The sequence below is a fragment of the Labeo rohita genome, chromosome 16, assembly GCF_022985175.1.
Source record: "Labeo rohita strain BAU-BD-2019 chromosome 16, IGBB_LRoh.1.0, whole genome shotgun sequence".
NCBI classification, from domain to species: domain Eukaryota; kingdom Metazoa; phylum Chordata; class Actinopteri; order Cypriniformes; family Cyprinidae; genus Labeo; species Labeo rohita.
The window spans coordinates 16,779,129-16,805,769 of NC_066884.1; the positions used below are offsets into that span (position 1 = coordinate 16,779,129).

The following is a 26,641-nucleotide window of genomic DNA, read 5'->3' on the forward strand; positions in this document are numbered from 1 at the left end:
CTGCATTTTAAATGACAGAAAGTGACGTCAGTTGCGGCACTCATTATCGAAAATTCATTTAAGTTACGCCGTTTAGAGGATAATGAGTGCCGCAACTGACAGCGCTCTCTGTCGTACAACACCATTTAGGGCAGCACTGGGCAAGCTCTATCCTGGAGGGCCGATGTCCCTGCAAAGTTTAGCTCCAACCCTGATAAAACTCACCTGAACAAGCTAATCAGTGTCTTCAGGTTTACTAGAAAGCTACAAACTGGTGAGTTTTATTAGGGTTGGAGCTAAACTTTGCAGGGACACCGGCCCTCCAGGATAGAGCTTGCCCAGTGCTGCCCTAAACGATGTTGTACGACAGAGAGCGCTGTCAGTTGCAGCACTCATTATCCCCTAAACGGCGCAACTTAAATTAATTTTTTTATTTTGTATTTTACTAGTTGTATTTAAAAACTGTCAAACGGCGTTATTTACGGCATTTTAAACGACATTCATTATCAAAAATTGTCAAACAGCGTTATTTAAGGTGTTTTAAACCTAATTTAGGCCTTCAGGTTACCTCGGTATTTGGTCGTGCAGCAATTTAACTGATGTTAACACTACTAACGTTTCTACTTTTGTTGCGGTTGTTGTTTAACGTTACATTTTCTCACTCACCACAAGACCGGAGCGGCTGACTCTTCTTCTTCCATCAAATCCGCGAATCCGTGAGTTGTGGCCTCTAGCAGACACTCATGGCTTTGTTGTACTCATGGTAGTAGCCGCATCGCTTAATCGCTCGTTTGCAGCGTTGATTCGGGCGTATTTCTTCTCTTGTCTATAATCATCGTGTAGCGTGCGGTGGAGAGGAGATTCTCCCAGTCGATACCACTTTTCGTCCCATTGACTTCCATTCAGAAAAGCAAACGCCTGCAAAAGTTTGGCGTCTCCTGCATTGCACATTTAAAGCTTTGTGAAACCGTGTGACCAATAGCAGATCGATACGTCACCGCGTGACCTCTTAGCTAGGTGTTGGCTAGAAAGAATACAACTTTTGCTACTGGGCATGCGCACATAAATGTAACGTTATTTTTGTCACACTGTACAACAATACGTTTTTTTTTTATTATAGTAAGGGCTACGTTTATGGTTGGGGTAGATGTAGACGTTATAAAACACAGTCTAATAGCCAGAACAATTCATTTCATTGTTAGTTTCCGGTCGGACTTGTACCCCTTTGGAGAAACGAGTCTTTTCGAAGCTTCGCATCTGACGAGGAGACGAGTGAAGAATCCAGAATGTTCGATGAAGTGGAAAAATAAACAAACCGGGTTAAAATAACCCAAAAATAAAACAACCCAACCCGCGTGTTCAGTGGAGAAAGAACCCATAGAGTCCATTTGACCCAGCGTGATCAACCAAACTGTGTTTACAGTACCTCAAACTACCCAGAATTTGACCCACCACAATTAACCCAACAATGTGTTCACAGAAATAACCCAGCACTTTTTAGAGTGTAGTAGGCACCTACTACTACTTTTACTTTTAGTAGGGGTTGCCTGAATACCTGTCTGTATATTTGAGGATTGTTTTACTCAAATGAAACCGTGAAATGCTCATGAAGTGACTCCCAGAGCAGTTGTGGAGATGTCCTCATTTAGTGAAAGGGCAGGCGCTGAAATCACTGCGAGCGTCACACGCGCGTCAATATTTTAGGTGTAGTAAACGAAACCGCGCGTCCGCGCCATTCATTCATAAAAAGACACAGAGAACTTGCAGAATTCATATTTAAATAGTCGTTTGCGTTATAATATTTACAGATACTAGTTCATATCGCGACTTGATTTAAGTTTAATGACGAACTTTCATTCAAACATTGACAAATTCCATACAAAAGGGCCATACAAAAAAAACTTTCGGGGCTGGAGCCCCTAATGATTAGCCCTAGACGCCCCTGGCCCCAGCCCACTTGGTACTACTGTGACCTTAATAAACCTTTAATACATTAGCTCATCTATAAACATGATTTCTGCCCATGTCCTGTTGGATTGCATCAGCTTATAATACACAAAAATACACAAAATTTAAGAGCAATCCTAAACTGTAGAACAATGTTTAAAAGGAGAAAAAGGAAAAGAAAAAAAATATTAAGCTTCCAAAGCTATCAAAGCTTCCATTTCTAATAAAAATAGATTACACAATGGTATGCATTTCGCAAATGTCTGTGTATGAATATAATATTTATCTCGCAAAATGTAGTTAATTGTAGTTAATGACATGACCATTTTACTTTTGTGCTATGAAGAGGACAACTCCCATGATTCCACACTCAATCACGGAGTCATCAAACTAAGCCTTTATTTTGAATATGCGCCCTCTAGCGGTGTAAAATACATACTGTGCCTTTAATTAAACCAATAGTCATTAGCCCTAAAACTAATGTTGCCAAGTCTGTGGTTTTCCCATGGAATTGGGCTACACTGTTTCCGCGGGTTATTTTTCATGTCCGCTGGTTGAAGCGACCCCAGTAACATGAGGGGAACCCCCTCGAAATGCGTTTGGGCAAGCTGAGTGCCGCAACTGACAGCTCTCCATGTCGACAACACTGTTTAGGGCAAAGTTTAGCTCCAACCCTGATAAAACTCACCTGAACAAGCTAAAAGCTACAAACTGGTGAGTTTTATTAGGGTTGGAGCTAAACTTTGCAGGGACACCGGCCCTCCAGGATAGAGCTTGCCCAGTGCTGCCCTAAACGGTGTTGTACGACAGAGAGCGCTGTCAGTTGCAGCACTCATTATCCCCTAAACGGCGCAACTTAAATTAATTTTTTTATTTTGTATTTTACTAGTTGTATTTAAAAACTGTCAAACGGCGTTATTTACGGCATTTTAAACGACATTCATTATCAAAAATTGTCAAACAGCGTTATTTAAGGTGTTTTAAACCTAATTTAGGCCTTCAGGTTACCTCGGTATTTGGTCGTGCAGCAATTTAACTGATGTTAACACTACTAACGTTTCTACTTTTGTTGCGGTTGTTGTTTAACGTTACATTTTCTCACTCACCACAAGACCGGAGCGGCTGACTCTTCTTCTTCCATCAAATCCGCGAATCCGTGAGTTGTGGCCTCCAGCAGACACTCATGGCTTTGTTGTACTCATGGTAGTAGCCGCATCGCTTAATCGCTCGTTTGCAGCGTTGATTCGGGCGTATTTCTTCTCTTGTCTATAATCATCGTGTAGCGTGCGGTGGAGAGGAGATTCTCCCAGTCGATACCACTTTTCGTCCCATTGACTTCCATTCAGAAAAGCAAACGCCTGCAAAAGTTTAGCGTCTCCTGCATTGCACATTTAAAGCTTTGTGAAACCGTGTGACCAATAGCAGATCGATACGTCACCGCGTGACCTCTTAGCTAGGTGTTGGCTAGAAAGAATACAACTTTTGCTACTGGGCATGCGCACATAAATGTAACGTTATTTTTGTCACACTGTACAACAATACGTTTTTTTTTTATTATAGTAAGGGCTACGTTTATGGTTGGGGTAGATGTAGACGTTATAAAACACAGTCTAATAGCCAGAACAATTCATTTCATTGTTAGTTTCCGGTCGGACTTGTACCCCTTTGGAGAAACGAGTCTTTTCGAAGCTTCGCATCTGACGAGGAGACGAGTGAAGAATCCAGAATGTTCGATGAAGTGGAAAAATAAACAAACCGGGTTAAAATAACCCAAAAATAAAACAACCCAACCCGCGTGTTCAGTGGAGAAAGAACCCATAGAGTCCATTTGACCCAGCGTGATCAACCAAACTGTGTTTACAGTACCTCAAACTACCCAGAATTTGACCCACCACAATTAACCCAACAATGTGTTCACAGAAATAACCCAGCACTTTTTAGAGTGTAGTAGGCACCTACTACTACTTTTACTTTTAGTAGGGGTTGCCTGAATACCTGTCTGTATATTTGAGGATTGTTTTACTCAAATGAAACCGTGAAATGCTCATGAAGTGACTCCCAGAGCAGTTGTGGAGATGTCCTCATTTAGTGAAACGGCAGGCGCTGAAATCACTGCGAGCGTCACACGCGCGTCAATATTTTAGGTGTAGTAAACGAAACCGCGCGTCCGCGCCATTCATTCATAAAAAGACACAGAGAACTTGCAGAATTCATATTTAAATAGTCGTTTGCGTTATAATATTTACAGATACTAGTTCATATCGCGACTTGATTTAAGTTTAATGACGAACTTTCATTCAAACATTGACAAATTCCATACAAAAGGGCCATACAAAAAAAACTTTCGGGGCTGGAGCCCCTAATGATTAGCCCTAGACGCCCCTGGCCCCAGCCCACTTGGTACTACGGTGACCTTAATAAATCTTTAATACATTAGCTCATCTATAAACATGATTTCTGCCCATGTCCTGTTGGATTGCATCAGCTTATAATACACAAAAATACACAAAATATAAGAGCAATCCTAAACTGTAGAACAATGTTTAAAAGGAGAAAAAGGAAAAGAAAAAAAATATTAAGCTTCCAAAGCTATCAAAGCTTCCATTTCTAATAAAAATAATTACACAATGGTATGCATTTCGCAAATGTCTGTGTATGAATATAATATTTATCTCGCAAAATGTAGTTAATTGTAGTTAATGACATGACCATTTTACTTTTGTGTGATGAAGACGACAACTCCCATGATTCCACACTCAATCACGGAGTCATCAAACTAAGCCTTTATTTTGAATATGCGCCCTCTAGCGGTGTAAAATACATACTGTGCCTTTAATTAAACCAATAGTCATTAGCCCTAAAACTAATGTTGCCAAGTCTGTGGTTTTCCCATGGAATTGGGCTACACTGTTTCCGCGGGTTATTTTTCATGTCCGCTGGTTGAAGCGACCCCAGTAACATGAGGGGAACCCCCTCGAAATGCGTTTGGGATACTTTTGAGATAGTTTTGCATAGCACTTGGGTGGGTTTTGTTGCGAAAACCTGGCAACCCTATCTAAAACGTATATTAGCGTATAAAACAATAAATGACTAAAAATAAAAATAAGAATCAAACTGAGAAGAGTCAAATTGCTCCTTTTCTCACAATGCAATTGAAATTTCAGCCTCACTTTGTATACAACAAACAATTCAAATACAGAATATAGAAATACACAAAGAATAGTTTCAAATTCCTTTTTAATTTCAGTCATGTGTAAACTTAAAATAGACAGGGGTGCACATCATAATACATCAATCATGAACTGATTGTCCTGCCAGCAGAGAAAATATGACAAGATGTGGTTTCGTTATGACTTTAGGATTAAAACAGTTCTTGTATTATCAGTCCATATATACCGAAAGACATTAGTGGGCACTGATTAAGGTAAAAATCAACGTGAAACTAGAAAAAATGATTTTGTCATTACTATACTCTGAATGCAACATGTTACAGCAGCAAAAAAGTTATTAAAAAAATCCCAACAGATGAATTAAATGTGCTGCCCACTTCATCTAATATTATCTGCTTATGCATTTGGAGCATTGAAAGACAAAATGTTGTTGTTCCCTTTAGTTTGAAAAAGAAATATTCATGTCAGCCCATCAGCCTGACAAATAAGCATTTAACTTTATATACAAAACAACCTGAACCTCAGGTTTTAAACACTTTGGAGCCAGTGTACACACAAATTATCAACTCAAAAATGTCCCATTATTGCACATGTAATTTATATCTGTTCATAACCCCCCACCCCCATCTTTGTACTCAGTGAGCAATTCTTTGACAAGCTTCAATATGTATTCAGTACAATCATTGACAAGACACGTGAAATTAGACAATGACAGACCAAAACAAACCTTTGTAAGAATAAAGATTCTAGTCAGATTGCAGAATTTACTGCTACGCCATCATTATCAATAATTTTATGACAACACATAAAGTACAGTACATACTGTAAGTGACATCAACGGGTTTCATACAGTATGTGACATTCTATGTGTTCATTTTAAACATTGTTAAAAATGGCCATATACACACTGCAAAGTTTTAGAAATGACAACAACTATACACAAGTGTGGGTGTGAATTATCTGAATTATAGTTCTCTGTGTGTGTACATAAAACAGGAGTCACTCCCGAGACGGCCACAGCAATAAACATAATAATAAAGCAATAATCTCTGCTGTAAACATGAAATATGAAACAGTTTGGTGGTTGATATTTAAATATAAATCCAAAGAAATATCAGGAATTTCCTAAAAGAGTAGTGAATCCATATTTGGCTGCAGTGTGTATGTGGCCAATGTGAAGCGTAGTGTGAAATGATCCAGATCTTGTGCTGAACTGGTAACTGAGATGATAGGAAGATCCACTGATAATGTTAAACAATGTAGTGTCAGAAATAATCACTGTCGATGGAAGTTGATCAGACGGTGAGATCTTAATCTTCGGGATTGTATTGATCAGCCTGTAGTCTTGCACTGGCATGTGGCTCTTTGGATCCTGTGGACATTGCAGCTCTATTAGAGTTCTTGCTCTTCCGTCATTTTAAATAAAGCTTTAGAAATGTTTTTCGAGTGGTACTGTGGCCCAGCTCACAGATCACAGTCCAGTGTGAGAGCTGCAGTTTATTTACAGGCTCGGATCTGTAGTCTTCTACAAAGATACCGAAACCTTCGGCCACAGCTCCTCCACTCTCCTCATGGTGATTCATTATCCCATGACCTCTTTATTCGTACTTGTCATCTGTTTTGTTCTCACGCGTCTGTGGATTTTTCTGCGGTCAGCTGCTCACGGTCGGACACGTCATCGTCTTTGGGTGGCCGCGCCCGATCGAAGAAGCCGCACTGAAGAACGAGAGCAGGTGGGACGAGACGGGTGAGGAAAAGAAAAAAAGACGCAGAACAGATGATGAGAATATGATCCCTGGGATAACAGACATTATTCATTTCTTCCGATGTTTTGTCTTCTAAAACACTTGCACAGATGTGCTCTCAGAGGCTGAAAACAATGGCCCATTTAAGACCTGAGATTCTGAGGACTGCAATCAGATCTATTTCTGGATATGCTGAGTGAAAAGACATAATTCCCTTTCAAATTAAAAATATTTTGTGATAAGCAGCAGGGCAGTAATCATAATAAGCACTTCCTTTGGTTTCTTTAAAAGCAGCTGACATAAATCAATGCACCTTTACAGAACTTAATTTTTATACACGCAGCTTTTATGATTTCATAATACATGTATATATATTTTAAAAATTAATATTCTTATGTTTTATCATAACTCATAACACATATGGAAACCTGTTTCCGCCACTGAAAAAAGGTTGCAACTTTTTATCTTACAATTCTGATTTTTTTTTCAGAATTGTGAAATGTAAACTCACAATTCTCACTTTTACTCGCAAATGCGAGTTTGTATCTCACAATTCTGACTTTTTTCTCATAATTGTAATATAAACTCACAATTGCGAGTTATAAATTCAGAATTGCAAGAATAAAACTGCGAGATAAAAACTTGCAAGTCTCACTTTTTTCTTGCAAATGTCTCAAAATTTTGACTTTTTTCTCGCAATTGTGAGTTTATATCCGGCAATTCTGACTTTTTTACTCATAATTGTGAGATATAAATCGTAATTGTGTGTTATAAAGTGAGAATTGCATGATATAAACTCACAATTCTGACATTTCTCACAACTGTGTGATATTAACTCACAGTTGCAAGAAATGAAGTCAGAATTATGAGATAAAAACTGAAAATTCTCACTTTTTTCTCATAATTGTGAGACATAAACTTGCTAGTTATAAGACATAAATTGCTAGTTATAAAATCAAAGGCTCTCACTTTTTTCACAAAATCGAGTTCGTAATAATTATGTGATAGAAACTTACAATTGTGAGATTAAAAACTTGCAATTCTCACTTTTTCTTGCAAATGCAAGTAAAAAGTCAAATTTGCAATTCTGAATTTCACAGTTCTGACTTAACTTCTCCAAATTGTAATATTGTAATATCCCACAAATTGTAATATCCCATGATTTTCATATCCCACAATTCTGACTTCATTTCTCAAAACTGCAAGTTTGTATCTCATAATTGCGAGAAAATAGTAAGAATTGTGGGATAAAAATTCACAGTTTACTTTTTTTAAATTCAGTGCTTCCATACACAAAATCTAATTTAAACCTGGAAATAAATGGAAAATAGAAGAAAGAACAATTATGATATAAAACTAAATAAATACTAATAAATAATTAAATATTAACATTGTTATTATATACACAAAATGGACATTATATTTATTTTGACTGATAATATAGCTGTATTGCATTAAATTTAAAAAATGTTTTCAGATATATGAAATTAAATATATATGTATGAACTTCCAAAATGCAGTTTAAATGCGGCTTCAAACGATCCCAAATGCGGTTGTAAACGATCCCAGCCGAGGAAGAAAGGTCTTATCTAGTGAAACGATCTGTTATTTTAATTAAAAAATACAATTTAAATACTTTTTATTCTGAAACGCTCGCTTTGCCTTTCTCTCCCTAAACTCTGTATATTCTGGCTCAAGACAGTTAGGGTATGTCGAAAAACTCCAATCGTATTTTCTCCCTCAACTTCAACAATCATTTAAAAATCATCCTACATCACTGCAGAAGTACCGACCCAGTCCTTGCAAAGTGAACAGGCAAAGAAGATCAAGCACCCTTAACAAAAAAGGTAAAACAGCGATACAGGACGATTTTGAAGTTGAGGGAGAACATGAGATGGGAGTTTTTCGACATACCCTAACTGTCATGAACCGGAACAAAAACAGTCTAGGCAGAGTAAGACAAGACGAGCATTTGGCAATAAAACGTATACACTCATAAAAATGATTCTTGAACACTGTTCAGATTATTTTAAAAAATCCTTTTCATTTAACACCATTGTGTTAGGTTTCCCATTTATACAATTGTATTGTGTTAAACTGCTTTAAACAGTTGCGTTTTGGTACAACTCAATATTTTCATTTTGAAAGAACATGTTTCAGTTAAATAGGCCCCTTCCCATCATGCTTTGCATGCTTTGTACAAAGAGAGTAAATGTTGAAATAAAATGTTATTTTATGCATTTTTTTAATTAAGACTATACAATTGGGAGACTTGTTAATGTTTAATGTTCTTTAATGTTTGTATTTAAAACAGTTTATGGAGAGTTTTGGGGGTTACCACTGTGGTAAAGTGTAGAGCATGAGCTTGGGTTGAGGACCTGCTAACATGAGTTAAAGTTGTTTTAATAATAAAATAAACAACTACTTTGGGTATGCCATGGAAAGCCATCTTATGGCTAATGCCTAAAGTTAAGTACATCAAATGTATAATTTTTTGAGTGTAGAAGGATTTCTGCCTAGTTATTTGTTTTCCAGTTAAATGTTTTAATTTGAGCATAAAAAAATCACTTCATTTCATTTAAACTATATTTGATCAAATTGAGTTGGCCCAACTCAATTACATTTCATTGCATGAATTTAATTTTTATGGGTTTGGGTTACACATATTTATTGGATGGAAATCCTGCCCTTAATTAAATTGAGTTCATCCAATGAGTTCTTTTTTTGAGTGTATAAATTGTATTTTTTATTAAAATAACCAATCGTTACGTTAGATAAGACCCTTCTTCCTCAGGTGGGATCGTTTATAACCTCATTTGGGATCGTTTGAAGCCGCATTTAAACTGCATTTTGGAAGTTCAAAATCGGACCACCATATCAGTCCATTATATGTTAAAAAATGCTGAAATGTTTTCCTCAAAAAACATAATTTCTTTACGACTGAAGAAAGAAAGACATGAACATCTTGGATGACAAGGGAGTGAGTAAATTATTTGTAAATTGTTGTTCTGGAAGTGAACTTCTCCTTTAATACCTTGCCAAGAACCCATTTCACCACAAGAGGGGGCCATTACGCTATATCCTCAGTAGGACACATCCATGTTTTCCTTACTTTTCTAATCCATTTTATGTGACACTATCTTTAAAACATATAATGGCCTGTGTTAAACTAAAATGTAGAGCCACAGCTGCTCTAAAACCCCCCTCGCAGCATCTGATTGATTTTTTCCTCTCGTGCACCCACGCACACCCGTCACTCTTCAGTGTGTTTAGTACATATGTGTGTGTTTGTACACGTTAGCCAATTAGGGCAGGCCTCCTCCATAGGGACTCAATCAAGAGCCTGAGAACAGTCCTGCAGACAAAACACTGATAACATCACAAATGGCTCATTAATGCCCAACTGCAACAGCATTCCCTATCTCTCTCTCTCCTTTATCTGTTAATCTGATTTGCCAATTTTCATCAAGTTCCTCAATGTTCCTCATACCTCTTTTCACTTCACTTCCTCCAACCCCCTCTTCTACTTCCTCCACCATCTCCTTCTCTCACTCTATCTCTAACAGCCATCTCTTTCTCTACCCCCTGTAGTTCCTGTTTTTTTATTTCACTGAAGCAGAGACAGACGGATTTTTGCTGTTCTTGAAGACTAATGCCAACATATACATGAAATACTCTGAGAGCATGTATTTCCTCTGTCAACCAGAACATGAAAAGCAGTACTACATGAACTTTAAAAGTTCAGTTTCAGTCGGAATAAAGCGTTGTGCCAGTGTGAAGTCAAACTAACAGACCTAGATATTATGACTGTAACTTGGTTTTGTCCATTAATCATACTCCAGTAGGCCTCAGTGTGCTTGATATGAGACACAGAGGTTGTTTATTATCAGTTTTGTGACTGATGATTACTGTATTCCCAACAGCATCATGTTTAGAGATGGTGGAGGTCATATTGTGTTTGTGTGTCCGTGTGTGTTAGGTCGACCTACCTTCCACATTGCTAGGCTAAGCATAGCCAGCACCAGCAATCCCAGCAGTATAGCCAGAATTATTACCCACAGGGGAATGGCAAAAGAAACGTCAGGAATGGCCCACACCACAAACGTGCCAATCTATAAAACACAAACACAGAGGTCATTAATGTTTTACTAGCACTGATGTAGCTACAATATTAGCATGCATAAATCAGTATGATAGCTTACTTTCCCTTATCGCTTCTCATCTCTGTCCTGTTTTACAACTAAATGTAACAGAAGTTCCTTCAGAAAGCTTTGTTTGTTGTTAATATTTCATTTCCTTCCTTTTTTGTCAGTTTTATGTAGTACAGACACAGAGGAGAAAGTGTGGGTATTTTTTTTTGCTTATAGCACTTCATCTTAAAAGCCCTAATGTTGTTACTACACATAGAGTCTTACAAAAAAGTACTGTGGTGGTAACACCATACAGTGATTACTGATCACATCATTGTATTTAAATGGTACTTTAATGCTCTTCTAAGAATAATATGGTATATGTCCAAAATACCACGGTAATATAGGGCCCTATGATTTCTGGGATTTCAGAATCTAGTCATAAAAATGTTCTATGTTTCTCTGTTTGAATGAATGGCACACATAAAATTTACTGAATTTGAATTTACCAGAAATATTATTTACCAGAAAAATGTAAATACACAACAGTATTTCTGACAAAAAAAAACAATTATAATAAATTAATTCTTTACAAAATAAATTAATTAGACATTCTTTTGATTATTAAAATTTATTAAAACCATTAAAATTTAATTCAGAAAATCAATGGAAAACACAGAATTTGTTAAAAATAAAACTGAATTTGAGAAAAACAATAAATAAAATGATTTTAATGATTTCATAGGGCCTTAAAAATGTGATTTTTGTTAAACTTGTAATGAATTGCTGTTAAATTGTATACGTTTCATGATTTCAATTAATTAGACATGCTTTTTGATTGATATTTTTTTCATTTAACTAAATAAAACGGAAAAAACAGAACTTGGCAAAAAATAAAATGCAATTTGAGTAAAAATAATTTTTTTTAGATTTTATAGGGCCCTAAATATAGAAAAATTAAAACAGGGAGGGGGGGAAAAAAACAGGTTTTGGAAAGAATAAACTGGAATTTGGGAAAAAATGAAACTGATTTCATAGGGCCCTAAATATAGAAAAAACAAACAAAAAAACAAACGGAATTTGGGAAAAAATAAAACGGAATTCAGAAAAAAAAACAAAACAATGGATTTCATATGGCTCTAAATACACAAAAATTAAAAGAGAAAAAAAAAGACAGAATTTGAAAAAAAAAAAAAAAAAGAAAAAAAGAAATGGAATGGAATTTGGAAAAAAAAAAAAAGTGGAATTTGGTAAAAAAATAAATAAAACAGATTTCATAGGGCCCTAAATACAGAAAAATAAAAACTGAAAAAAAAAAAAACAGAATTTGGAAAAAAAAATAAAACGGAATTTGGGAAAAAATAAAACAGATTTCATAGGGTCCTAGTAATACTAAGGTAAAGTGTCCAATTTTAAAATGTAATTTATTCCTGTGTTGGTAAATGTGAATCTTCAACAGCCACTACCCTAGTCTTTATCCTTTACAAATTAATCTAATATATTTTTGTAAGCTGTGATACATTTTATTACGTATTTTTTAACAGAAATTCAAAACAGCATTTATTTAAAAAAGACATTTTTTGTAACATGTCTTTAATGTCTTTACTGTCACTTTAAATCAATTTCAATCATTGTGCACTTGCTAAATCAAAATATTAATTGATCCCAAACTTTTTAACTGTAGTGTAGATTCCAAAACAGTGTATCTTAGTGCTCTTGTGGAAAATGAGAGTTTAAATCTGATTCGTAATTTTTGCTCCATGATCTTCTATAATCTCCACTCCCTTCTAAATAGGAAAAACTGCCAGATGGCATATAATAAAAACGTCAGAAACTCCCATGCTTCAAACTACTCCATAATCTCCCTTTACCTTCCTTATCGAAGCTAAACAGACTAAACTCAGTGGTGTTTAGTCAATCTTAACACTTAGTCAAGAATCTTTTTAATCTTTTCCTCTGTTGTTTTCCTCTTTCCTCAGTCTGCACCCACACAATACTCAGAATACTCACTGATTTGCTCTGGTGTGGGAGTGAATCGGCTTTGATCCGATAAGGCATGGCCAACACTTGAAAGGACACTGTGGAGTTGAGCGTGTAGTGGTCATTCCGTCTCTGCCAGAGGAAAGCAATGGATTAGCGTAAATACAGCACACATGGAAACATCTCAGAGCGAGAGGTATAAAGGCCGGCCCCTCGCAGAGGAGGATGTCAGATTAACATTAACAGAACGCACATGGCGGGTGTCTGACAGGGCGCTGAGTTGTAATGACTTCAGCATGGATGAGGCTTAGCGAGAAGCAGTGGTCAAAAGAGCAGCAAAACAAAAACTTCAAGTACGTCCTGCGCACTAGGATCACTCACACACACACGCATGGAGCACTACTGTAGACACACCAGTGTACGTGCTTTCATACATGTGTCTGGTTCCGGCAGATGTTCCTCTGGACATGAGATGAAAGGCATTTTGTTCTGACGATGTCAGGGTTTATGACGTCACATGACTGAGGTGTTTTAAGGTGCCAAACTAGACACTAGTGATGGCATTTCCTGTGACACTAACCTTAAGCCTGAGAGTGACACATTAGTTTGTTGTGTTCAGAATTCATCCTAATGTTCCAAACATGTATGACTTTCTTTAAGAAAAAAAGAAAATACTTTAACAATGGAAGTCAATGGGGTCCAAAAGAACACACTGGACCCCATTTTCATGGTATTGACTGAAACATAATTCAAAATATATTTTTGGTTTTACACTGAAGATAGAGAGTCATATAGATTTGTAGCAACATGAGGGTGCGTGAACGGTCTCTTTAAAGGAGAACTCCACTTCCAGAACAACAATTTACAAATAATTTACTCACCCCCTTGTCATCCAAGATGTTCATGTCTTTCTGTCTTCAGTCGTAAAGAAATGATGGTTTTTGAGGAAAGCATTTCAGGATTTTTCTGCATATAATGGACTTCACTGGTGCCCCGAATTTGAACTTCCAAAATGTAGTTTAAATGCAGCTTCAAAGGGCTCTAAACGATCCCAGTTGAGGAAGAAGGGTCTAATCTAGCGAAACGATCGGTCATTGCTTTCGAAAAATAAAAATTTGTATACTTTTTAAGCACAAAAGCTTGTGTGGCACAGGCTCTTGAACGCGTCCATGGGTCGTTCTTGAACGATTCGTTCATTTTGAACGAATCTTTAATGTAACTCCGGAAGAACGAGTCATCTCGGGGAGTGATTCATTCGGTCGCGCATGCGACTCCTGTTTCGAGTCTTTGGGTTTTTTGAGTCGTTCTTTCATCTTATGGGGCTGTCACGTGATGCTGATTTTGCTAAAATGAACGAAATGACTCAAAAAAAGATTTGTTCATTTTGCTGAACAAGACTCAAAGGTCCGAGTCGCTAAAACGATGCAAACTTCCCATCACTATAACGAATCACGTCTTCGATTCACCATAAGTTCACAGTCACAGTGGCAGAGTATGTCAAAAAAGTCCATGTTATTGTCTCCTACAACTTCAGAATCGTCCGACATCGTTGTACCTTTTTGTACGTAAACAGCGTTTGACTTACTTGCACTTTCTTAGTCTTTGCGCGTTCGCTTTGTAAACACTGGGTCTACAGTTCCACCTACGTTCCACGTGACCTTTCGACGTGATTGAGCAGTACATGAACGCGCATCCCAGAGCCTGTGCTACACAAGCTTTTGTGCTTAAAAAGTGTACAAATTTTTATTTTCCGAAAAAAATGACAGATTGTTTCGCTAGATAAGACCCTTCTTCCTTTGCTGGGATCATTTAGAGCCCTTTGAAGCTGCATTTAAACTACATTTTTGAAGTTCAAAATCGGGGCACCAATGAAGTCCATTATATGGAGAAAAATCCTGAAATGTTTTCCTCAAAAAACATAATTTCTTCAAGACTGAAGACAGAAAGAAATGAGCATCTTGAATGACAAGAGGGTGAGTAAATTATTTGTGAATTGTTCTGGAAGTGGACTTCTCCTGTAAGACACCTAGGAGTTCCTACACTTCACTGTCTGCACTTCTATTGGTAGAAGTCAAATTATTTCATTGCACATTTGCATAAAGCTTAACTTTATGCAAACTTTCATTGCTCATCTTTGTTGCATGGGCCACGGTCACTCATGTCGCCAGCTCTCATTGTAAATGAATTACTGCTGGACAGTTTGTTGCTGCAAATCACAGTCAGTGTAAACGCGGCTTAGTAAGAGCCTTTGATCATACAGTGATTTAAGAAGTGAAAATCACCAGCTGGACTTTACAGGGATACCGTGAAGATAACATCTAAAAACACTGTGACAGTTTGTGAATGTTTATGCACTACAGTAGATTCCACGCTGCATCCTTCTCTGTAATTACATACACTGTATCCAGCAGATATTGTGCTTTGGATGCTGGTTTTCCTAGCAGTTTTCTTATAGGGACAATTCATCCAAAAATGAAAATTCTGCCATTATTAATTCACACGCATGTTGTTCCAAACAGTATGACTTTCTTTCTTTGGACTGGAAAATAACATATTTTGAAGAATGTTTGGTATTCTCTTTTTTTAGTGCTGTTTTGGACTCCATGACTCATTGACCTATTTTTTTTAAACAATAAAAAAAACCTGTATGCATCTTTTTTCTTCTGTGGAACACAAAATTTAGTTTTAGGAACTTTAGTAAAGAATGACATGAGGATGTATACATGATTACTCTGAGTTTTAAGTGTAATTTTTGAGTGAACTATCCCTTTAAAGAGTTTAAAGGACTAGTTCACTTCCAGAATAAAAAAAATCTGGTAACATTTTGCAATAAGGTTCATTAGTTAAAGTAGAACTCCACTTCCAGAACAACAATTTACAAATAATTTACTCATCCCCTTGTCGTCAAAGATGTTCATGTTTTTCTGTCTTCATTCGTAAAGAAATTATGGTTTTTGAAGACATCATTTTAGGATTTTTCTCCATATAATGGACTTCATTGGTGCCCCGATTTTGAACTTCCAAAATGTAGTTTAAATGCAGCTTTAAAGGTCTCTAAACGAACCCAGCCGAGGAAGAATGGTCTTATCTAGCGAAATGATCTGTCATTTTTTTTTAAAAAGAAAGCACAAAAGCTCATGTAGCACAGGCTGTGGGATGCGCGTCCACGATGCTACAAATTAGTGATAGGGCGTTCTCAACGATTCGTTCATTTTGATCCGAACTTCACATCACTACTACGAATCACGTTTAAGTTCATTGTCTGTGTACTCTGGCTCAGAAAGGTATGTCTATCTTATTTTCTCCTACAACTTTAGAATCATCCGACATCGTTGTACCTTTTGTTTGTAAACAAAACTTACTTGCACTTTCTTAGTCTTTGGGTGTTCGCTTTGTCTGTGGTTCCGCGCGACCTTTCGACGTGATTCAATAGTAGCGTTGTGAACGTGCATCCCAGAGCCTGTGCTACACAAGCTTTTGTGCTTAAAAAGTATACAAATTTTTATTTTCCGAAAAAATCTTCCTCAGCTGGGATCGTTTAGAGCCCTTTGAAACAGCATTTAAACTACATTTTGGAAGTTCAAAATCGGGGCACCAATGAAGTCCATTATATGGAGAAAAATGCGGAAATGCTGAACTAATAACAAATGACACCTTATTGTGAAGTGTTGCCAAAATGCCTGATAATTTACTCACCTTCATGTCATCCAAGATGTTCATGTCTTTCTTTCTTCAGTCAAAAAGAAATGAAGGTATTTGAGGAAAACATTCCAGGATTTTTTTTCATATAGGGAACTTCAAAGACAACCAGTGGGCTGAAGGTCAATTAGTTCTTCGTCTGTGTACTTTGGTTTAAAAAGGTAGGGTAGGGTGAATCTCATTTTTTCCTCCAACTTCAATACATGAAGTCAGAATAGTGCAAGACGAGCATTTGTGGTAAAAAAACAACAAAAAAACAACAACAAAAAAACCCCCCCTGTAATTTAGACCTTCAACCTGTTGATCCCATTAAAGTCCACTACATGGAGAAAAATCTTGGACTATTTCCCTCAAAAACCTTAATTTCTTTTCAACTGAAGAAAGAAAGATATGAACATCTTGGAGTAAATTATCAGGAAACTTTTATTCTGGAAGCGAACTATTCCTTTAACCAACAAAACGTCCTTGATCAATAGGCAAGAAAATCAAGCATATTTGTGTGATAAAAATACCTGTAAGAAGGTGTGAGCCCAGAGTCGAGATCTGAACTTGATCACTGCGCTTTGCCCTCGATCCAGGCGATCCACAACACACTCCACCATCAGGCAGTTGATATTTGAGCAGTTCTATCACAAACACACACAATGAGAGAAAACGTGAAGAAGCCTGAGATCTAATTTAGTCTCATATCTCTCTTCCTGTTGCCTGAAAGAATAAAAATCTGGGGTTGAACATTTAAATAAATTTATAAATAGATTTTAAATAGATTTTGGAAGATTTTTTGTCATTTTCACTTTGTTGTACCTCTGTAGATGTGTCTTGAAAGCCTCACACTTGATTTTGTGTTTTTTGTTGTCACATTTAAAGAGATAAGTGATGGTGTGTAAGTATGAAGCTTCTATGTCAAATGTTTGTGTATGTTCATAGGACATGACCTCTGCCCCGTCTTATCTCATTGCCTGAGGTGTGATGGACTACAATTATCAAAACCAGCTGGTCTATGCACACAAACCCCCTAAAGGGACACTTTGAGAGAGCAAGACAATAAGCATAATATGAATGACCTGTTATGAGATTTACAGGTGAACTCAGCCTTTGAGGTCAGCAAAGGTCCCCATAACACGTCAAGTTCAACATAAGAGTCTATCTGTCACGTATATGAGGCTGTTCCCTCATGCGCTTCAAGAGGCTTGTGTGAGTGTTTGTGATACCGATGGGAGTGTATGAGTTGTGTGTATACCAGTATCTTGCTGTTGTAACTCTGGGCTGTAGAAACAGATCGTCTGTGGCGAGTCGGGCCGCTGCTGTTCCTCAGAAAGCCTAGTAATTCTGGAGTGTCCTGAAGAGTGGAAGTCTAAGCATGCAGGAGCAGGACAGAGATAGGAGAGGAATTAAAAAATTAATATTAGTTACATTTTTAGTCATTTTAGTACTTAAACTTACTTATTTCCTATTGGTTTTTCTTTTTCTACTCTAGTGTTTGTCACTGTGTGAATGTGGCCGGAGAGGCAGACACAAAGTTCTCAGCCAAAACTCTGGGCCAAAACTCTCTCCTCTAAAGTTCACAGGAAAAGAGCTCTAATATCAGTCCAGGTGGTTAAAATTCTGAACTCAGCGTGAACGCAGATCAGTTACAAGGCACAGAGACTTCATGAGGACGCTGTGACGCTTCATAATGACTGCACATGAAATCTGAACAGCGATAATAAAGTCCAGTCAAGAGAGCAGAGAAGTCAGAATTAGTCCAACACGCTCTGATCTAAAACAAGCAGGACTCAGCAGACATAGTTTTACATTTATTTGAGGCTCATTAGTAAAAACACAGAAACCTGAGATTTATGGCAGCATAGAACACAGACGAGAGAAACAGAAGTGATACAGACGAACAAAAAGACTAACGGATAGTTCACGCAAAAATGAAAATTCTGTCATTAATTACTCAGCCTAATGTCGTTCTAAACCTGTAGGACCTTTGTTCATCTTCAGAACATAAATTAAGATATTTTTGATGAAGTCCAAGAGCTTTCTAACCCTGCATAGACAGCAACGCAACTACAAAGTTCAAGGTCTTTTAGTTGCAGGATCAGAAATCCCTCTGATTTCATCAAAAATTAATATGTGTTCCGAAAATGAATGAACATCTTATGGGTTTGGAATAACATGAGGGTGAGTAATTAATGACAGAATTGTCATTTTTGGGTGGCTCTGTGTATGAGAAAAGATCTGATCAGGGGCTCAACTTCACCAAAGCATTGTTAAAAACAAAGACACTTTCTTCTGGCATTTGATCTCTTTAAGGAGGACTCTCTGAAGGAGAAAAAAAACAAGAGTTTGTGTGCATGTTGTACCTCTAACTTCAGCGGGTTTATGGAGCCGTTGACACTGCAGTGAACAGGTCCATCAGTAATGATCTGAAGGGCATAAAGGAGGTGTTCCTCACGGTACCGACTGGGCCAGCCCACCTCCAACAGAGTCCTGCTTATTGAACTTGGACCCTTATTATGTAACTGGGAAGAGGAAGACAGATACAGAAAGCGATCAACAACAAAATCTGCATAAACTGAATTCATTTAAACCTATTAAAGGAAACCCTGGGTATTATGGCTTAATATAACAATTGATGTCTCTTACTGAAATATGTAGCAGGAAACCCTTGAATGATTTACATTATTTAAAAACATCCACATCAGTTTATACATATTTTGGACTAAGGCAGGCATCATTTATTCGATGACATGAAATTGTTGCATTCGGTGAGCTACTGGTGCTGTCTGTTGCTATTTTTACCGCAACACAACTTGGAAAATAATATACTGATATGATGACAACAGCTACTGAAAGAGCTTATAAGTGGCAAAAGATATTAGCAAAAACTACAAGGAGTCTAAACATCCCTGGATAACAAGTGAAATCCACACTGAGAAACTCCTTCGGTGGCTGCAGCTTCATGACAAGTGTCGACATGTTTACATCCTGCCAGGATGGCATCTAGCGTTTCTTTCTCTGCCATTTGTAAGCTCTTTCAGTAGCTGTGGTCAACTAAAAGCCTTAATGGCATCAGGGATAAAGTGGAAAGAACAAATACGCAGGTCTTCAGAAAGTTTTATTCATTCATAGGCATCTTCCCATTCTTTTCTCCTCTTCTTACCGCTAGGAAAGCAGTGAAGATGTACGTCGCTTCTCCTGCTGCCCTTTGACTGAAAATTACAACCAAAAGCCATACAATGTGGCATCAGATCAGTATTTTATTTTCAGAGTTGTGTTGCGGTAAAAATAGCAACAGGTAGCATCAGTAGCTCACAGAGTGCAGCCATTTGACGTTATCAAAATAATGGTTCCCCCAATAGTCCAAAATATGTATGAAACAATGTTGTTTTTTCAAATAATGTCAATCTTTTATGGGTTTTCTGCTACATATTTCAGTAAGAGACATCATTTATGTTATATTAAGCCATTTTTAGATTTAATGCCCAGGGTTCCCTTTAATAAAATATTGAATTAGTTCCCTTATAAGCATTTATAGAGATATACCAACAATGGACAGTACCAACAGGCAATAGGCAATGTTTTAATGTTACAGCCAATAACCGATAAATGGCTGATATTAGCCATTTGTACCATTTACTATAACAAATCTATGGTAAATTGTCATCCAAAATCAATTAATACGAATCAGATTTTTATTTAATACAAAAGAATGTACAAGAACTGATAAACATTTAATTAAACACCCTGGGCTAGCATTAGCTTTAGCGGTTGGACCGAACATGAGCTGAAGCTGCATCTAACATAAACCATCTGTACAGCGTCTGGCCAACATTACAGCCAATTAAAAAATTAATAGCCGCGGGACAGATGGTGTTTAGTGAGGCCCTCTTGCAGCAAAAAGAGGTCAAGAGTCTCCACAAAAACAAACAACAAATAAATAGCTTTCCAGAAGTTGGTTTTGCTAGCTGAATGCACTCCACTCCACGGGGGAAGGTTTATTGTGATAAGTGTACCAGATTTCTTATAATAGACTAGTGTTTAATTTTATTGTTGGAGAGATATTTGGGTTGTTGTTAAAAATAATATCGAGTCATTAAATTATACTGTCTTTCAGATAAAAATGAAATGAATTCACTTACACCCAGCGTGTTCAGTATATGTAAGTTATGTTAATACGCTGATAAGTTGTGGCATGACTTGTTTATGTACTTGTGTGTTTTATTAAAAGCTGATATGGATCTCTTTGATTACACCAGAGTTTTGGATATTTGCCATTTAACAGAGCACGTTAGTTTCCCGCTCTCTTCTTCTATTCCTGTTTAAAACACTCTATTTTCACCATAAATGTTTTGTTTTGTGTCTGTTCAATCCGCACCTCATATATATGTTGAACCTGAGGGCCAACGTCATCCTCTCGCACAGGTTTCTCTTTAGGTTCCCATCGAGGGAAAGGCAAAACAACCTGAGCTGGGTGAGACACACTAAGGAAAAAAGAGACAATTTTCTTTATAAGCAGGTACTGTACGACGCAGACATTTATATACAGTCTTACATATTTGCCAGTAAACACCATTCACAACCTGTTTTAATTCTGTAATGTGGCAAATTTCTAAGTAAATATCTGTATCTGTAGTTGTAAGAATCCAGTGAATAAACTAAGCTCTTTCAGAACAGGAAAACAGTGGCAGTCTGGGTTCTTTTATTCAAATTGGACTGAGACTGCTCATTTTCCACTCAGTGAGACAGAAAGAGACAGATAAAGAGAGATACCCACCCTCTGATCTCCACCTGTGCTCTCGCTGCAATGCTTAGAGTCAGATTCACTGGAGAGCTTCTTGAGTTATCCTTGTTTGAGCTGTTCAAAGAAACAAACAATTGTTCAATTTCAACATTTGCAATTGTTCTTTATGCTACATTATCAAGGTAGCATTCTGACTTAAAATAAAGTTATGTAGTGTGTACTATGAGACAGTAATGCTCTGTATAGTAGGCCGCAGTGAACTGAAGTGCCTCAGACTATTGAACAGATCCATGTGTGAGCCTGAGGCAGACAGCATCTGTTCTGTGAACATGTCTGTCCTTTAAGAATGCGAGGATGAGAGGGTGAAGTGGGAACAATACTGTTTTCATCGGAGTGTGTCGCCGTCCTGAGTCAAATGTCTGGTCAGTCATTGTGAAGTGAAAACCACAGTATCCCCACCAGCCACACGCATACATCAGTACATCAGACAGTCCTCTGTCTCGTTTTATACAGTATAAAATATTATACAAGTGAACGTTCACCTGGGGAGTATGGACACATCTGAACCTCTTTTTGGCCTTTCTGGTCAATTAATTTCAGATTCGCTTCTAATAAATCATTGACACACACCTTATTAAAGGGAAAGTTCACCCAAAAATGAAAATTCTGTCATTAATTAAACACCCTCATGTCGTGGGAACAAAGATGGACCTTTGTTCATCTTTGGAACACAAATTAACATAATTTTGATGAAATCTGAGAGCTTTCTGAATTCTGCATGGACAGCAACGCAACTGCTACGTTCAAGGCCCAGAAAGGTAGTAAGGACTTTGTTAAAATAGTCCATGTGACATCAGTGGTTCAACTTCAGTGTTCTAAAGATATGAGAGTGCTTTTTTGTGCGCAAAGAAAACAAAAATATTTCCTTTATTCAACATTATATTCTCTTCCGTGTCAGTCTTTGCTGCGCATTTATTTTATTAATGTCCTACCTACCTTTCTGGGCCTGTCTATGCAGGGTCAGAAAGCTCTCGGATTTCATCAAAAATAACTTTTTTTGTGTTCCGAAGATGAACAAAGGTCTTACAGGTTTGTAATGACATGAGGGTGAGTAATTAATGAAAGAATTTTAATTTTTGGCTGAACTATCCCTTTAAATGTCTCTTTAATAACTATGCAGCTGTTAAACACATATGAGTAAACTGTAAAAGTATATACATATTATATATATAATATATAATCTAGGAAGTGGAAGGAGAGGATATCTGCACAGATAAAAAAAACAAAGGTTTGACAATTGTAACTTTGATCTTGTGGAATAACTGGGGCTCACATAAAACGATATATATTTACTATATGCTATAAAACTCACTGTGTGACTGAAAGGAACAATGAAACCGCAGAAATCTTTGAAGCCTTGTAAGATTCTGTTTCGTTCATTCAGGTCTAAAAGTCTTATTAAATACTAAATCTTGAGTCAGAAAATGTATTACCTTGATTCCAGCACCTACATTTCCATCCTGAGAGAATCAGAACCCAGCAATATAAAATAAACTTCATAAAAGCAGAAAAAAACAATACTAAAGACAAAATTCTATAATTTTATATACAAAAAAAAAGGGGTGAGAAATTAACTTTTATTTTTTTATTCTAAATTGATCAAAAGTGACTATACCACTATATGTAGTGTATATATTTACAATGATCTTAAAAAATAGAATGAGTATAAATGTATATTAGCATATTAAAATGATTTATGAAGGACCATGTGACTCTGAAGAAAGAATGGAATAATGATACTAAAAATTCAGCTTTGCCATCACATGAATAAATGACATTTTAAAATGTATCATTTATTTTAAATTGTAATTAGATTTCATAATATTACAGGTTTATGTTTTTTTGATAAATATTAATTCAGCCTTGGAGAGTAAAATACTTCTTCAAAAACATTTCTTAACATTATACCAGCCACAAACTGTTGAACGGTATTGTATTATTTGAAGTTTTTATAACTAATAATTACATAAATTACTTTTAAAAGTAAAAAAAAAATCATTATTACCAAACATCAGAGCCATGTGTCATACACACACAACTTTAAAAGACTTAAAAGACAAAACAATCTTTCTTGCTGCATGACACCTGGCTTCTATCCCTCCGTATCTGTAGTTTTCTCTCCCCCTTTCTCCGTCTTTCACTCTTATTCTGTCTCAAGGTGAAAAATCAGAGTGGGCAGAGGAACATGTGGCTAACATTAGTCACCAGAAAATTTTTCTATTCTCCAGAGACGCACATACCGAAGCAGATAAGACACACACCACAAATGCATTCATACAGCACACACACTTAAGTGCAAACATATTACATGTGCACGCTCACATGTGCAGGCAAACATACACATACACACCCTTAGATTCGCCCTCCTGTTTGACCTAACCTTGCTCTGAGTTATGGAGAGACTTTAGGGTTCAGTGATTAAACCCTTAGGGAAATATCCCCCCTCTGAGAGCAGCCTGGCAGTCATCTCAACACCCCAAAACTAACGTGCACATTAAACCGCCCTATGTGTATGTGTGAGTAACATCACAGTGAGGAGAGTTATTATAACAAATACACTTCACCCCTGTGCTTAACAGAACATGGCCAAGGACATGCAAAGCAAGTAGGGAGTTCTGCTAAATACACAATGTAATGATATGCAAAACAAGTCAGTTTACATGTTCTTAAAGGGATAGTTCAGCTGAAAATAAAATTTATACACTACCAGTCAAAAGTTTTTGAACAGTAAGTTTTTTAAAGAATTCTCTTTTGCTCACCAAGCCTGCATTTATTTGATCTAAAATACAGCAAAAGCAGTAATATTGCAAAATATTTTTACTATTTAAAATAACTGCTTTAAATTTAAATATATATTAAAATGTAATTTATTCCTGTGATCAAAGCCAAATTTTCAGCATCATTACTCCACTGTCTCATGATCCATAAGAAATCATACTAATATTCTGATTTGCTGTTCAAGAAACATTTGTTATTACTCTTATTATTATTATTAATATTTAAAACAGTTGAGGACATATTTTCAGGATTCTCTGATGAATAGAAAGATCCAAAGATCAGCATTTACCTGAAATAAAAAGCTTTTGTAACATTATACATTATACCATTCAAAAGCTTTGAGTCAGTATCATTTTGGGGGAAAGAAATTATAGAAATTAATACTTTTATTAAGCAAGGATGCTTTAACTTGATCAAAAGTGATGATAAAGACATTTATAATGTTACAAAAGATTTCCATTTCAGATAAATGTTGTTCTGAAAAAATTCTACTCAGCTGTTTTCAACATAATAATAATAATAATAATAATAATAATAATAATAATAATAATAATAATAATAATAATAATAATTATTATTATAAATGTTTTTTGAGCAGCAAATCGGAATATTAGAATGATTTCTGAAGGATCATGTGACTGGAGTCACATGAAAAATTCAGCTTTGAAATCACAGGAATAAATGACATTTTAAAATATATTAAAATAGAAAACAGTTATTTTAAATAGTAAAAATTTACTGTTTTTGCTGTACTTTGGATCAAATAAATGCAGGCTTGATGAGCAGAAGAGACTTCTTTAAAAACATTAAAAATCTTACTGTTCAAAAACTTTAGACTGGTAGTGTATAACTTATATTATAAAATATAATTTACGCTAAAATATATGCAGCCTCGTGCCTACTGCTAAATCACAGCCATGCTGATATAGAGTGCTATCACACAGCTACTCGTGTGCTACTTGGGTGTTTGATGATTAGACCTTTATGACCCATCTCTAATAATGGGAAAAGAGATGCCAAAAAAGCAGAGAACCTACTTTTCCCACCAGTATTTTCCAAAATTGTAATTTTTCTCTACATACACCCACACATAGACAAACAGAGTCTCTTTAGGTATGCCATCCATTTTCTGTGACCCATCCAAGGACATCTTATCAACACTCAGCTTCCTGTTCTGAAGCCCTGACTCTATAACGACCAACATTTGGGGCCCTTGCTTCCAAATGACCCCCTAAAACATACATCAAAGTGACACACCACTTACCATGTTCTAACACACACACACACCCAAGTGAGTAGCGCGAGAGGCCTTTAAATTAAACTACAAGTTAAGGTACCAGAAATATTAGCCAGCAATGTGTTCAGCTTCTCAGACACACATACTTATTCACTTAATAAATTTATGACCAGTGGGAGCGTAAGCACTTCGGTGTTGACAATGATTTGGCCAGAAATGTGTATAATTGTATGTGTGTGAGTCAAAGATAATCGCTGTGAGAATACATTATGATTACTTGAAGCTTCTTGCAGATCTGTAATTGGCATACAGGTGAAATGAACGGTGATATTTACTGTACCTGTGTATCTGCAGCTCAAAGCCAATGGTAGGAGGGGCATCTTCCAACCTCTGTACAGAAAACCGTAAACCAACCGACAACTAGAGCCAGAGAGAGAGAAAGAAGAAAGGGAAAAACATGAAGACATCAAAAGCTTAAGGGACATCTGTAAGTGCTCAGTAAAACAGAATAGAGCTCTACCCCCAGTGTCTCATACAGGAAAAACCCACCACAATTAACACTGTGCCGTCTTACATGCTGGGGGGAGGAGTGTGGGCTCTGTCTGGACAGTCTCACTGCTGTTACACCCCCAACACGTAACATGAAAATGATTGAACTAGAAGTATTACATGTCTACTCATTAAATCAATATTGAAATATTAACCTGAATCTGAAGTTTGCATATTTTCTTAAAGCTCATTTTCACTACAGTAAATTAGATGAGATGCTTCATGTTGTTCCAAATCCGTGAGACCTTCATTCATCTTTGAAATATAAATTAAGATATTTTTGATGAAATCTGAGAGATTTCTGACCCTGCATAGACAGGAACACAACTAAAACATTCAAGGCCCAGAAAGGTAGTAAGGACATTGTTAAAATAGCCCATGTGACATCAGTGGTTCAACCTTTTTATGAAACTACGAAAATACTTTTTGTGCACAAAGAAAACACATGTACCTTGGTACTCTTGTTAAATAAAGAGTTTATCAAATAAAGTCGTTATTTTTGTTTTCTTTGCGCACAAAAATTATTCTCGTAGGGTTGAACTACTGATGTCACATGGGCTATTTTAACAATGTCCTTACTACCTTTCTGGGCCTTAAACGTGATAGTAGGAGAGTTCTCGGATTTCAAAATATCTCAA

The 26,641-nt window shown here is 36.6% G+C and overlaps 1 protein-coding gene across 1 annotated transcript in view; it reads right to left on the minus strand.

The window, feature by feature from the left end:
* Window positions 1-5,162: 5,162 nt before the first annotated feature.
* itga8 (integrin, alpha 8) overlaps window positions 5,163-26,641 on the minus strand; it is an 82,490-nt gene continuing 61,011 nt past the window's right edge. The window contains exons 22-30 of the mRNA XM_051130944.1: window positions 25,795-25,874; window positions 21,413-21,493; window positions 21,014-21,119; window positions 18,999-19,157; window positions 17,891-18,004; window positions 17,163-17,276; window positions 12,982-13,083; window positions 10,831-10,953; window positions 5,163-6,812 (exon numbers count right to left, since the gene is read on the minus strand). Of these exons, the coding sequence (XP_050986901.1) occupies window positions 6,723-6,812; window positions 10,831-10,953; window positions 12,982-13,083; window positions 17,163-17,276; window positions 17,891-18,004; window positions 18,999-19,157; window positions 21,014-21,119; window positions 21,413-21,493; window positions 25,795-25,874 (969 nt within the window). The 3' untranslated portion in view covers window positions 5,163-6,722. The remainder of the gene's footprint in view (window positions 6,813-10,830; window positions 10,954-12,981; window positions 13,084-17,162; window positions 17,277-17,890; window positions 18,005-18,998; window positions 19,158-21,013; window positions 21,120-21,412; window positions 21,494-25,794; window positions 25,875-26,641) is intronic.